This window comes from Geotrypetes seraphini, chromosome 19, assembly GCF_902459505.1.
Source record: "Geotrypetes seraphini chromosome 19, aGeoSer1.1, whole genome shotgun sequence".
Lineage (NCBI taxonomy): Eukaryota > Metazoa > Chordata > Amphibia > Gymnophiona > Dermophiidae > Geotrypetes > Geotrypetes seraphini.
Genome location: NC_047102.1, coordinates 3097562 through 3111396, shown reverse-complemented (window position 1 = coordinate 3111396; position 13835 = coordinate 3097562). Strand labels below are relative to the sequence as shown.

General features: G+C 40.2%; 1 protein-coding gene across 4 annotated transcripts in view; it reads left to right on the top strand.

Moving 5' to 3' along the window:
• LUZP2 (leucine zipper protein 2) overlaps nucleotides 1-13835 on the top strand; it is a 153420-nt gene that overhangs the window by 76833 nt on the left and 62752 nt on the right. For all 4 annotated transcript variants that reach the window (XM_033928688.1, XM_033928685.1, XM_033928687.1 and 1 more), the window contains one exon: nucleotides 3313-3375. In XM_033928688.1, coding sequence (XP_033784579.1) covers nucleotides 3313-3375 — 63 coding nt within the window. The remainder of the gene's footprint in view (nucleotides 1-3312; nucleotides 3376-13835) is intronic.

Genomic DNA, 13835 nt, shown 5'->3' with positions numbered 1-13835 from the left:
TCCTATGCGGCTTAATAAGAGGGCCATTATATTCAACGCTTTGCTACTAACTACTTATCTAATATACAAGACAATAAAATCAAACAAAAACTAAAATGCCATTTTTTTGCTTGATTTTAATGTGTTTTGTTATTTTCTATTCTCCCCTTAGAATTTTAGATAACATGGGTTTACATATAAATCTTTTAAAATCAATCAATCAATCAAATTTGCCCTAGCTCAAACTTTAGTCACCCATGATGAGGTTACAGAGACCGCCGGACCCCATGTTGTTCCTCACCCATGATGACCATCGGCAATATCTGAATACCTCCAGGGTCACTTTGATGGGTGCTTCCTATCAATTTTTATTTCCCTGTGCAGTTAAAATGGTTTAGTAAATTCTTTTTTTTAAGTTAAATAAATTTTTATTGAGTATTTTGAAAAATACAAGGAGCAATTCAAATACATAAGAATAAGATAACGTTTTGTATATATATATGATCTATAAATATAAAATTAATTATAAAGGACCATAGTATTAAGAAAAGCTCAGAGTAATGGAGTTGTTTGTAAGTTAGTAAATTCTAATCTAATCTCTTAGCCTTATATACCAAATTAACTCCTAAAAATAGCAGCTCAATTCTGTTTACATAAATAGATCACAAAGAAAGATCCTGATTGTAAAACCGCTTAGATAACCTTGACAGGCGGTATATAAAATCCTAATATACTAGATACTACTAATATACAAGATACTAGAGGGAGGAATATCAGATGCTTGAGATAATGCACCTTGTGAAATCTTATATGGTGCTTTCAAAATATTTTCAAGTGCATATCATTTTTGAAAAGTCGCAGCCAAGCTTTGACAGTTCGAAACCACGGACCATATGTTTGCTTAACTTGCAGCCATCAAAAGATAAGAGGCAGAATCTTCTGTTCTTCAAAATAACTACAATCTGGAAACGGAGTGCATTCCTAGTAGGGCTGTGTTGTCTATGATTTTTTTTTAACAGATTGATTTGTATCATATTCCGCCTTAACACAGAATATTCAAGAATTCATCGCCATTGTTTCAGCTCGTGCTAACAAGTTCAGTCCAATCTAAGGAGGCTCGTTTGTTAACACATTTTCAAATAAATGTGCCTTAAAAGTTTCAGTGCATGCAAAATTAATTTAATTCCCATTAACCTTCAATTAATATACACATAATTGATTTGCACATTAAAGTTCTAATGTGCATTAAAAATGTTATTAAAATTATGACATGAAAAAAGAATCCGAAAATTAGGAAGAAAATGCCAAATGAAATGAAAATTGCGGGCCTTTGTATATCCCTTGTGTCCACTAACAGACGTGTTAAATACTGCGTGTTCTGTTTTGCAAGGGCTGCTAAAAAGTTCTCAGCCCAACCAACAAAGTTAGGGCACTCTCTATCAAGGGCTACATACTTAGGGCAGCGGTCTCAAACTCAAGTCCGCCAGGTACTCTTTTGAAGCCCTCGGTCTGTACGCGATTGTCCACTCCACAAGTGTCCGGTGGTCTCTTTAACCTCACGCAAGCGCTTTCCTGCGTCTGTACGCGATCGTGAGGTGGAGTCCAATTGCGTCCAGATGCAGGAAAGCGCTTGGCGTGAGGTGACAGCAGCGAGGCGGGCGACGTTCTAGAACCTGCAGCTTGGAGCAATGGTTGGAGGCAGCGCAGCTTGTGCGTGTGTCCGGTGCTGGAGGAGGTGAGAGCTGTTGACACTTTTTCACTTTCTGCATGTTGCACTGCTTTCAACTGTGTGTAGCTGAAATCTTTGCTCAATTGCTTCTGATAATCCACATTTTGGATTTGTAGGTACTTGGGGGTCCTTTTACTAAGGCGCACTAGCCGATTTGGTGCGTGATAAATGCGAACGCGTCCATAGAATCTAATGTTATAGGGGAAAGCGCCCTCCAGGGATTCAAGACAAGGTTAGACAAGTTCCTGTTGAACCAGAACGTACGCTGGCGGCAAATTCTTATGTTCTTAGTTAAGGGTCACACACTTAAATTTTATGCATGAATTAAAAAAAGGTATGGAAATGGGTGGGGGATGAGCAGATCCGGGACGTTCCTTTTAATTACTTGCGTAATTACAGAATAAGGAGATCAGCGTGGGCATTTGCACTACATTTTTGTTGGTGCAAATAGCCATGTCTAAATTTATCTATATTCACACCCAGCGGTGAAGGAAATGAAAAATGTATATATGAGTTTGGCAATACTAATCCAGTTTCAGTAGATTTCTGATAATCATGTCATGTGGGGAGTATGTGGCGCAGTGGTTAACCCACCCTGAGGTTGTGGGTTCAAACCCACGCTGCTTCTTGTGACCCTGGGCAAGTCACTTAATCCCCCCTTTGCCCCAGGTACATTAGATAGATTGTGAGCCCACCGGGACAGACAGGAAAAAATGCTTGAGTACCTGAATTAAATTCATGTAAACAGTTCTGAGCTCCCTTGGGAGAAATTAAATTAAATAAATAAATTTAGTCATATTTTTCAGGCACAAGTGCTATTCTCTAAATTGTGCCAATCTTTAATCATAGCTTATAAAATTTATAAATGAGTGCTTTTTTGGCGTCAATTTTTTGGACACCTACAGTACATAAGAACATAAGCGTTGCCTCTGCCGGGTCAGACCAGGGGTCCATCGTGCCCGGCAGTCCGCTCCCGTGGCGGCCCCCCAGGTCCATGACCTGAAAGTGTTCCCTACCTAATCTAAAGTATCCATACCCTATTCGCTCAATGTCCTGTAAGGTAAACCTCTATCTGTACCCTGTTATCCCCTTCGCTTCCAGGAAGTCATCCAGTCCCTTTTTGAACCCCAGAATTGTACTCTGTCCTATCACCTCTCCGGGAAGCGCGTTCCAGGTGTCCACCACCCTCTGAGTGAAGAAGAACCTCCTTGCATTCGTTATGAATCTGTCTCCTCTCAGTTTTTCTGAATGACCTCTTGTTTTAGTTGTCCCTGCTAGTCTAAAGAATCTGTCCCTCTCCACCTTCTCTATGCCCTTCATGATTTTATAAGTCTGTATCATGTCCCCTCTCAGTCTCCGCTTCTCCAGGGTAAAGAGCCCCAGCCTGTCCAACCGTTCGGCATATGAAAGGTTCTCCATACCCTTTATCATCCTCGTTGCCCTCCTCTGGACCCTCTCGAGTACTGCCATGTCCTTCTTGAGGTATGGCGACCAGTATTGGACGCAGTATTCCAGATGTGGGCGCACCATTGCTCGATACAGTGTGACGTGCTTCTCTATTAATATTGTTTAACTTTCTGTTCTTTATTTGTTTTAATTTGCAGATTAATTTTCTGAAGACTGAAATGGAACGAAAAAGCAAAATGATCAGAGACCTTCAGAACGAGGTGAGACACTTCTACTGGCCGATCGTCTATTTCCACTGGGCTGTTTTTATGTGAACATTAACAAACCGCCTGTCGGCTCTCTGTCTGAAGATGCTTCTTATGGCTTTCCTTCCCTACACATTCATGGATTTCTACTGCACAGAAGGGCAGATTTAAGGGCCCACGTACTAAAGGGTGATAAAGTTTTCTAGTTACCACATGGTTTGAGGCATTTTAGCAGATGAAACGGTTTTACTGCATATTTAAGGAATTATTTTTACTGGTAAACTGGGGAAATCCTATCCTTTCAAACTGACAGAATTATGGAATGATACTCATCTAAGGTTAAGAGAATTAGGTTCATTTCAACTTTTTCATACAAACTTAAAAAACATGGTTATTTTCTAAATTGTAAACTCATGTTCTTTTCTATATTTTCTTAATTGATGTAAACTGAATCGAGCTTTATTACATGAAGATGACCCGGTCTATAAAACTTTCAGTTTACTCGGTGGCTTAGCGAGAGTAGGAGGCACCTGGGGCGGTGACGCCTCTCACACCCTCCTCTCCCCCTCATCATTTCTTTTGCGTCCCCTCCCGCTCTTTCCCATCCTCCACTCCACACTCATGCTCTCTCTTACCCCACCTACTTATGTAAATCTTTACCAGCGCTAGTGGCTTCTCCAGCATGCCATTCGCACCAGCACTGGGTTCCCCTCCGATGTTACTTCCTGACCCCACAACCCAGAAGCGTTTCAGAGGGGAGTGGCTTTTCCAGCATGTCACTCGCACCAGCATTGGGTTTCCCTCTGATGTCATTTCCTGGCTCCACAACCCAGAAGTGTTTCAGAGGGGAACCAGATCATCATGGGCAACAGGAAGGAGAAGTTGATTGTGCTGGTGAAAATCTACAGAAGTACGGGGTGGGGATAGGGATGGAACGAGCGTAGCATGGTGAGGCAGGGTGGGATGGAGAGGTGCTGGCGCTCCCATTGAGACAGCGCCTGGGGCGGTCCTCACTCTCTGCTCCTCCCCCACCCCCTACCTTACTACACCACAGGCAGCATTGTTTCTGACCAGTCTGCAGGCAGCAACATAGCATGAATAAGGTGTTTGCTCCCCCAGAGGCTGTGCACAGGAACTGCAGCTTCTGGGTGACCTTTAGTAGATGCAAAGGAATATCAGCTGTTATTGTTATGGATTTATAGCATCTTCCAAGTGTTGCACTTGATCTTTCTTCAGCCACAGAAGTTACATCCTATATCATAGCAGCTTGTGTAATTCTGTTGTCAAAGTATGTTTTATAAAACTAATTTGAAATGCATTTCATTCCAGCGCCTGCATTCTGGATTTCTGCTCTTGAAGAGAGCAAGAAATCTAATTAAACCGCATGGTGAATTAAGAGCAAAGGGAATGGAACAAACCTCACTGCTTAATAATTGTGAGGTTTTCCAGAGCCTGTTTACCAATGTAAACGCCAGTGGGCATACGTACTTCTTTATTATTGCTTCACTGTTTTCTCTGGTGCAGCTCAGTCTTTTAGCATTGATTTGGTGAAGGGGCTGAGGGAGCTCCGAGCAGCGGATGTTCATTCTTTAGTCTTCTAGCTCATATTGAAAAGCTGCACATTGGGTTGGAAGTGGAGGGGAAAACACTGCACCTGGTTCACCTGGGCATCTAAATTCTGATTAGTACGTTCTTCCTTGAGTGAAATGGTGTGGTGGCCATGTTAGTCCACTTTTCAGAGCACACCTGTAGATCAGGAAGACTTGTACCACTATCCTGCACTGCTTCTATACGCTATAGATAGGTTCCCTTAGTTCTAAAACCATTATGTGCCCTATGTTAACTAAGTTCCCTCTTCCATAACTCTCTAAAATTGAAAGGGGATAGATTCCGTACAAACGTAAGGAAATTCTTCTTCACCCAGAGAGTGGTAGAAAACTGGAACGCTCTTCCGGAGTCTGTTATAGGGGAAAACACCCTCCAGGGTTTCAGGACAAAGTTGGACAACTTCATGCTAAACTGGTGAGATGGACTCATTTGGAGCACTGGTCATGACCTTGGCGCGGCCGCGTAAGCGGACTGCTAAGCACGATGGACCAATGGTCTGACCCAGCAGCGGCAATTCTTGTGTTCTTATGTATGTCCCTTTTGTTGTAGGTAGGTTCCCCTCTCTATATGATACTGTGTAGCCCAAAGTATTGTACTTAGATCCCCTCTGCCTATTGCAACTGTGTATGTTCCACTGTAACCCGCCCTGAGCTTTCTGGGAGGATGAGCTATAAATTGAAGTAAATAAATAAATAACTAAAATTACATTACATTACATTAGAGATTTCTATTCCGCCATATGTTTGTTATGTAATGACATAGTAATAACTGGAGTTACGTATGTAAATACTATAATCCGCTTAGGATTTAAGTGGCATATAAAATTTTTAAATACAGGGGTACTTTTACCAAGGTGTACTAACCGATTTAGTGCATGTTAAATGATTTAGCGCATGCTAAAGATTAGTGCACGCTAAATGCTAATGCACCCATAGAGTATAATGGGCACCTTAGCATATAGAGTGTGCTAAATCGGTTAACACGCCTTAGTAAAAAGACCCTAAAATAAATAATAATAAAATAATATACAAAAATAAAGGAAATAAGGTAATAATCTAATCTAATCTTCAGTTTATATACCGGGTCATCTCCCGAAGGAGCTCAGCTCGGTTTACAGTTGATTAAATTAGAATAACATAAGAGCAAGCCTATAAAGGAGAGGACGAAGAATAAGGTAATTATCGGTTCAAAGACAACACGGAAATTAAAATTATACATTTTTTTATTAGACTAACAATGCATTTTATGATGAGCTTTCAAAGGTAACCCTTCTTCAGATCAGAAATGTTGTAAATGTTGCAAATATCAGTATAAATAAGGAAAACATGAAAGCATTTTGGGGATAGGAAAAGGGGTGGGTGGCTGGGCAGGAGACAGAAAAATAACAAAGCAGTTTAAGATGTCTCTGTAGTGGGAAAGGAAGCCCAGATCTTTGTTAAGTCCTGTCTTGTAGGTGTCAAAATATTTCATCATTTTAATTTCAAAGGTCTCACATTCTTGGATTGGTGCAGTGGTCAGTTTTTCCAAAGTGTTGTTCAACAGAGGCGACACCCTGGTTGATTTTGCAATTTTGAATATGATATCTATGTGAATTGATCCTGGCCTGTTTCTAAAATCTCTCTTTAATGTTTTTACTGTGCATTGTTTTTACCACAGATCCCATCTTAGTTATAATACTTGTTAAGTGCATGTTAACACAATAATGTTCATTGGAAAATTTAGCTGTTCACTTCTACTACACATAAATATCGTTTACTTTGGGAACTTTTTCCTGCTTTTAGGTGCTTTTCTGTAGTTGATTTCATACCTTCATTCTTATGATTATTTTTAAACCTTATACCTTTTGAACATACACAAATTGGTTGGACATGTGTTTGTTTGTGGTTTAAACTGTGTTCATTTTTTTTAAGGCCTGCTGATTCAGGGGGTGTTAATTTGAATTTCATGTACCTCAATGAAACGACGTAAACCGTCTTCAGTTTGTAACAGGTACCGGACAATTTTTCGCTTTAACTTGCCTTGAGCTACTTTGGTGAGGCGTGTAATTGTACAAAGTAATAAGACATGGACATCACACTTCAGCTCTTCGGAGCTGTGATATTTGATTACGATGTGGGCTTGATGAAACTTTTGGGGCATTTGACTTTGCTTCTAATCTCAATTTTCTCTTCTTCAATCTACAGCATTTGATTTTTCATGAAAGAAATTTCTGACTCCTTTTGATTTTTCACTGCCTGATTCATCTTTCAAATACCTTCTTTTCATGTAGCATTCATGAGACAATTTTATTCTTCACTCAAACTGCCAGAAATCTCTTTGGGCTGAGGAGTGTTTTAGTGGACCACTCGAGGACCAGAGCAAAATGAATTTACCTCTTCTGAGCTAAACCAGTTGCTATGACAGTGTAAAGTTAGAAACCCAGACATATCGATCATTGCATCGACACCTTCTGAACTTGCAGATTAGAGATTATTGCTATGATCCTGTAGAACTGGGTTTGATTCCCACTGCAGGTCCTTGTGACCCGGGGCAAGTCCCTGAACCTTCTATTACCCCAGGTTCTGAAAAGAAATTGCATCGGGAGGGGGCATGCGTGGATGCCTTCCTGCAAGACGAACAGGCAGTAGGGGTGGGGCTGGAGTTGAGGGCGAAGCTAGGGCGTAACGAGTCAGGGATGGGTGGAACTGGGCAGGCCTGGGGGGCAGGTCTGTGGGGTCCGGATTTTACTGACATAAAATCTGGTAACCCTAAGTAGTGCAATAGACGTGACCAGAAGGAGGAGAAAATTAGTGAACTGAAAGAAAATTTGACATTGTTGGGGAAAGGAGTCCTCTAAAAATATTTTCCTCCTATTATCCTAAATTGTATTTTACCACATTATGATTTATGCAGGAGGCTGAAAAAGTATCTGAGAGTATATAAAAATTAAGCAGTGGTCGGGGCAAATGTTTGTCTTCTGGTCCTTACAACCAGCTGCATCATTCAGCAGCTGCAGTCAGTATGCAGCTTCTGTTGCCTTCAGTACAGAGCCAATGAAAGTGGAGCAACTTGTACCTTAGTACATAGGATGCTAGGTTTCACACCTAAGGGTACTTGGTTGAAATCTCAGCTCTACTTCTTGGGCATGTCAGTTCACCTTCCATTGTCTCATGTACAAAAATTAAATTATGAGTCCTCCAGGGACAAGGAGGACTGAGGAGGATTGGAGAAGAGCAGATGTGGTCCCTCTCCACAAATATGGAAGAAAGGAAGAAGTAGGGAACTACAGGCTGGTAAGTCTGACTTCTCTGGTAAGTAAATTGATAGAAATGCTTTTAAAACAGAGAATAGTGCAGTTTCTGGAATCCATTGGATTACAGGACCCGAGGCAACATGGATTCTTTGACTGGGTGACCATAGAATTGGATAGAGGGAGTGTGCTAGATATAGTGCATTTAGATTTTAGCAAAGGCTTTGACAGTGTTCCACACAGACGTCTAATAAATAAGCCGAGTGCCCTTGATATGAACTCTAACTTGGTCAAGAATTGATTGAGTGGAAGGTGACAGAGGGAAGTGGTCAATGGAGATTGCTGTAAGAAACATGATGTTACCAGTGGTGTACCTGAAGGTTTGGTTCTTGGGCATGTTTTTTTCAACATTTTTGTAAGCGATATTCCTGAAGGGCTCTTAGGTAAGATTTTGCCTCACTGTGGATGATATAAAAATCTGTAATAGCATATTTATTTATTTGATTTTCTATACCGTTCTCCCAGTAGACACCCCTGATGGTGTGAATAATATGAGGAAGCACCTAGCGAAGCTTTAAGAATGGTCTGAAATTTTGCAGCTAAGATTCATTGCTAAGAAATACAAGTTCATGCATTTGGGCTGCAAAAACCTGAGAGAACAGTACACTTTAGGGGGTGAAGTACTTTTATGCATGAAAGAGGAGCAGGACTTGGGTGTGATAGTATGTGATGATCTTAAGGTGGCCAAACAGATTGAAAAGATGATGGTGAAAGCTTGAAGGATGCTAGGCTGAATAGGGAGAGGTATGGTCAGTATAAGACTCTGGTTTGACCTCATTTAGAATATTGTATACAGTTCTGGAGACCACACCTTCAAAAAGATATAAACAGGATGGAGTTGATCCAGAGGAAGGCTACTAAAATGGTTGGTGGTCTACGTCATAAAGCATACAGAGACAGACTTAAAGATCTCAATATGTAGACTTTGGAGGAAAGGTGGGAGAGGAGAGAGATGATAAAGATGGTAACTTTAGTCTCAGAATATCATGTGAGATATTTCCTTGACTCTACTAAAAAAACTGCCTACAACTGTTTCCCTTCTGACCATATATTATATGATGCAATAAAGACTTGCTGAATTTTGTACTAATTGGAATTTTATTCTGTATAAATTATTGGTAGAATTTTTTCTAACGATCTTTAGAACATTTAGCCTCTGGCTACTTGATTTCTGAAATTTACATTTTAAATTATAATTTATTTAATGTGCATATTTTACCCGCCCTTACAAAATTATCTAAAGTAAGGTACACACAAGCATTCATTAAAAACAAAATGATAAAATAACTAAGAATTAAAAGGATGTAAACATGCTTCAAGTAAACATCAGCTTTATATTTTCAATTCCGAGGTCTGTCGACAGCAAATCATGCATAGCCAGCAAAAATAAAAAGGACATAATATAATCAATAAACTTTCAAAAGGAAATTAAATGCCTCTCTCTCTAAACCTCTTTCAAACTGGGAAAGAGGCTATTGACAAATTAATCACTACAGTTTATACAATTAACAGCTCAAAAAAAAAACCCACACACAAAAAAACCCACCAAACCCTGTTGTACTGAAGCATTGCTTACTATATGAGTAATATGTCAAGTTTAAATATTTGCTATGTAATATGTTCACTAATAGAATGTAGGTGCTCTGAGACAGTGGAGTGAAGCTGATGCTGTACCAGAAATAACATGTACCAGTATTTAGGGACTTTTACAAGCAAAGTAGGTTTTATTCCCCTTTTACAAAGATGTGGCAGTGGCTGCCATGCAACAAACGCTCCGACACCCATTGAATCCCCCCTCGATAATCGCCTTTGCAAAAGGGGGCCTTAGTTTATCATTGGAGATGTTCTCAATTTGTGGGTATTACACACTGACCAGCGGGGGAGCAGAGCCACTGCCAATTTTTGGAGAGGCCACGGCCCCTGTGCCCCCCATTTCTGACACCTATAGCCATATCAGTACCGGTCTCTCCTGCTTTAAACTTCCTGGTGCAAACGTCATTACATTGAATAATAAGAGCCCCTCCTGCTTCCTTAAAGCTGAAACCATTCAGTCTCTGCACAAGAACATCAGAAGGCTTTTCTAGCTCTTAGACGAGAAGTTTTACATCTTGGCGCTTCATTCAAGATGCTTTATCCGTGTAAATTCTTGATATGTTCAGGAATTAAGAAAATATAACTCAAACCCCCCCCAAACAGTTGAAAACCTTTATTGACCTCAAGAAGATTGCTTAAAGTCAAATGTAAATTGACCGATTTAGAAGTGTTGTTGCTGGAATTGTGTTAAGGCATAAAGTGTAATTAATTTTCCTATTGAATACTCCTTATTTTTTATGTTCACTCCCCCTCTTTTTGTGGACTATATAGGAGATTTACATTACATTACATTAGTGATTTTTATTCTGCTTGTACCTTGCGGTTCAAAGCAGATTACATAAGAAGAGAACTGGACATTTCCAGGAGGGTACATGACATTGGAGAATACAGATTGAGGGTATAGACTTAATAACAGAATGAGGGTAAAGACTTAATTACTTTGGAAGATAAATCAGGTTACATTACATTACATAGCAAGTAGTCTGTTTCCATACGTTGGTGATTTCTTTGCATCTTCCATGTTTCTCTGTAACAAGTGGATTCTTGTGTTATGTTTATTTGAAAATGGATAAATTATTTTTTGTTTTTTTTTAATGAACTTACAGGCAAGCTCTAGTGGTGGTGGGGGGTATATTGTTGCACTTTCTATATATGACCAGCTTGCTTGCATCTCTTTTAAGAGCCAACTCACTCCATTTCACAGTGTGGGAAAACTACAGTGAAATCATAAGGCTCTGGGTTCTCTTCTAGATCTCAAAACAAATGTAGTTATACTGGACTCTTGAAGAGGGACAGGGAAATCTTCAACTTGAATAAGTTTTTAGTTATCTGGGTAAAATCTTTTGAAAATTGGCCTCTATTGACATAATTAAACATATGAAAATGAGAAAAAAAAAGCAATGATGCTATATCCTTTATTCCATTCCATTTAGAGCAGGGGTGTCCAATGTCGGTCCTCGAGGGCCGCAATCCAGTCGGGTTTTCAGGATTTCCCCAATGAATATGCATGAGATCTATTTGCATGCACTGCTTTCATTGTATGCTAATAGATCTCATGCATATTCATTGGGGAAATCCTGAAAACCCGACTGGATTGCGGCCCTCGAGGACCGACATTGGACACCCCTGATTTAGATGAAATAAATATTGTACAGAGGTTAAAGCTTTTCCTTTCAGCCCTTGTCTGTATAATTGGGTCTCTTTCTTTTCTTTGCAGACATTGTGAGCCTCAGCTTTAATATTAAATTGTCAATATTTAATAACAATATTGATCTTTTAAGATAATAACTGCACTAAGCTTTCAACATAGGAATCAGAAGACTCTCATTTCCTGTTTCCAGTTCTTTGTTTTGCTTGAGAGGAAGCAGAAGATGAATTACTCTGTAGCCGTTGGGATCTTGTAATTCATAAAATAGAAACTTAAAAAATAATAGCAGATAAAAACCATATGGTCTACCAAATCTATCATCCACATCAGCCACTAAGCTCTATAATCCTTTCCGTGCTTTAGATATTCAATATGCTTGTCTTAAACTTTTGTGATACAGTCTTAGGCTCCACCACCTTCATTGAGAAACAGTTCTATGGATTCACTATCCTTTCCATGAAGTATTTCCTTAGTTTATTCCTGAGTCGATCCCCTTTTCACCTTCATCCTATGTCCTCTCATTTCAGAGCTTCCTTTCATTTGAAACAGACTCGCTTCCTGTGCATTTATGGCATGGAGATATTTAAATGTCTCTGTCATATCGGTTATGTCAGTCAAAGCCCAAATGATGAAATTATCAATGTCTTATTCTGGTCACACTCAGAAGAGAAAGATCACTGGAGAAGGACACTATGTTTGGGAAGATCGAACGAACCAGGCAAATAGGGTAACATACAATCAGATCACTGGGCATGTTGAAAACAACCATGGAGGTGACCCTGGAAAACTTTACTTGACAAGCACAAAACAAGTCTCTTTTTAGATCTGTAATTCAAGTAGCTAGGACTTGAACATGAGTCTATGGCTCCTCACTAATCATATCTCTTCTCTCTTGCTTTTTTTTTTTCTAGAGTGTATATATGGAGGTAACTCTGTCCCCATATGCTTTATGATTAAGACCACTGACCCTGTGGACTGACTTCATCCTGTTTATATCTTTTTGAAGGTGTGGTTTCCACAATTTAGAATGTGGCTGCAAGATTAATTTACTCCACTCATAGGACAGATAGAGTTACACCACTGTCGATAAATTTATACTGGTTACTGATGGAGGCTAGGATTCGGTTTAAACTTTGTACATTAATCTTTAATACACTTTACAGCTCAGCCCCTCCTTATTTGATTACCTTGATAGGATATCTTTCTCAAGTAAGATCTACTATATTGAGACATTTGTTTGCCTTGCAATTTCCCAGTGGTAGATGCGTGGAACAGTCTTCTGGAAGAGGTGGTGGAGATGTAGACTGTGTCTGAATTCAAGAGAATGAGGGGTAGGCATGTGGGATCTCTTAGAGAGAGGAAGAGATAATGGTTACAGCGGATGGGTAGACTGGATGGGCAATTTGGCCTTTATATGCCATTATGTTTCTATATATTATTATTATTATTATTATTATGTTCTTATATCCCGCCATACCCAAAGAGTTCTAGGCGGTTTACATCCATTACATTAGGATCCGGTCTGAACCCGGATTTACAAAAATTTTGTCGGAATTGCAGGTAGCGTGGAAGGAAGCAAAGTAGTTTTAGCACAGGTTTATCGTAGTTGGGTGAGAAGAAAAAATGGAGGGTGTGGGAAACCAGAGGAGGGGGGGGGGAGAGGGAGGTGGGGGTGGGGGGGTTGGAGTGTATGCGGGGGGTGAGGATTAAGGGTCTGGTTCGCGGAAGAGGTGTGTTTTGAGAAGTTTTCTGAAGTCTAGGTAGGTCGGGGCCTCTAGCATCATTTGGGCTAGCCAAGGGTTCAGCTTGGCCGCCTGGAAGGCGAAGGTTTTGTCGATGAATCTTTTGAGCTGGCATGATTTTATGGAGGGGAAGGTAAACAACTGGATTCTGCGGGATTTCTTGTTGGTGCAATACATGTTGAAATGTGGGGAGAGGTATTTTGGTGAGAGACCAAATACTGTCTTGTAACAGATGCAGGCGAACTTGAAGAGGACTCGGGATTCGAAGGGTAGCCAGTGCAGTTGGTGGTAGAAGGGGGTGATGTGTTCCCATTTGTTCAGGCCAAAAATTAGGCGGACAGCTGTGTTTTGAATCAGTTTTAGTCTTCTGGTGATTTTCTTTGTGGAGCTTAGGTAGATGATATTGCAATAATCCAGTATGCTGAGGATAGAGGATTGAACTAATAGCCACTGCTTGCCCTGGATCGGTAGCATGGAATGTTGCTACTCTTTGGGTTTGGGCCAGGTATTAGGGGCCTGGATTGGCCACCATGAAAATGGGCTACTGGGCTTGATGGACCTTTGGTCTGACCCAGTAATTCTATTCTTCTATTCT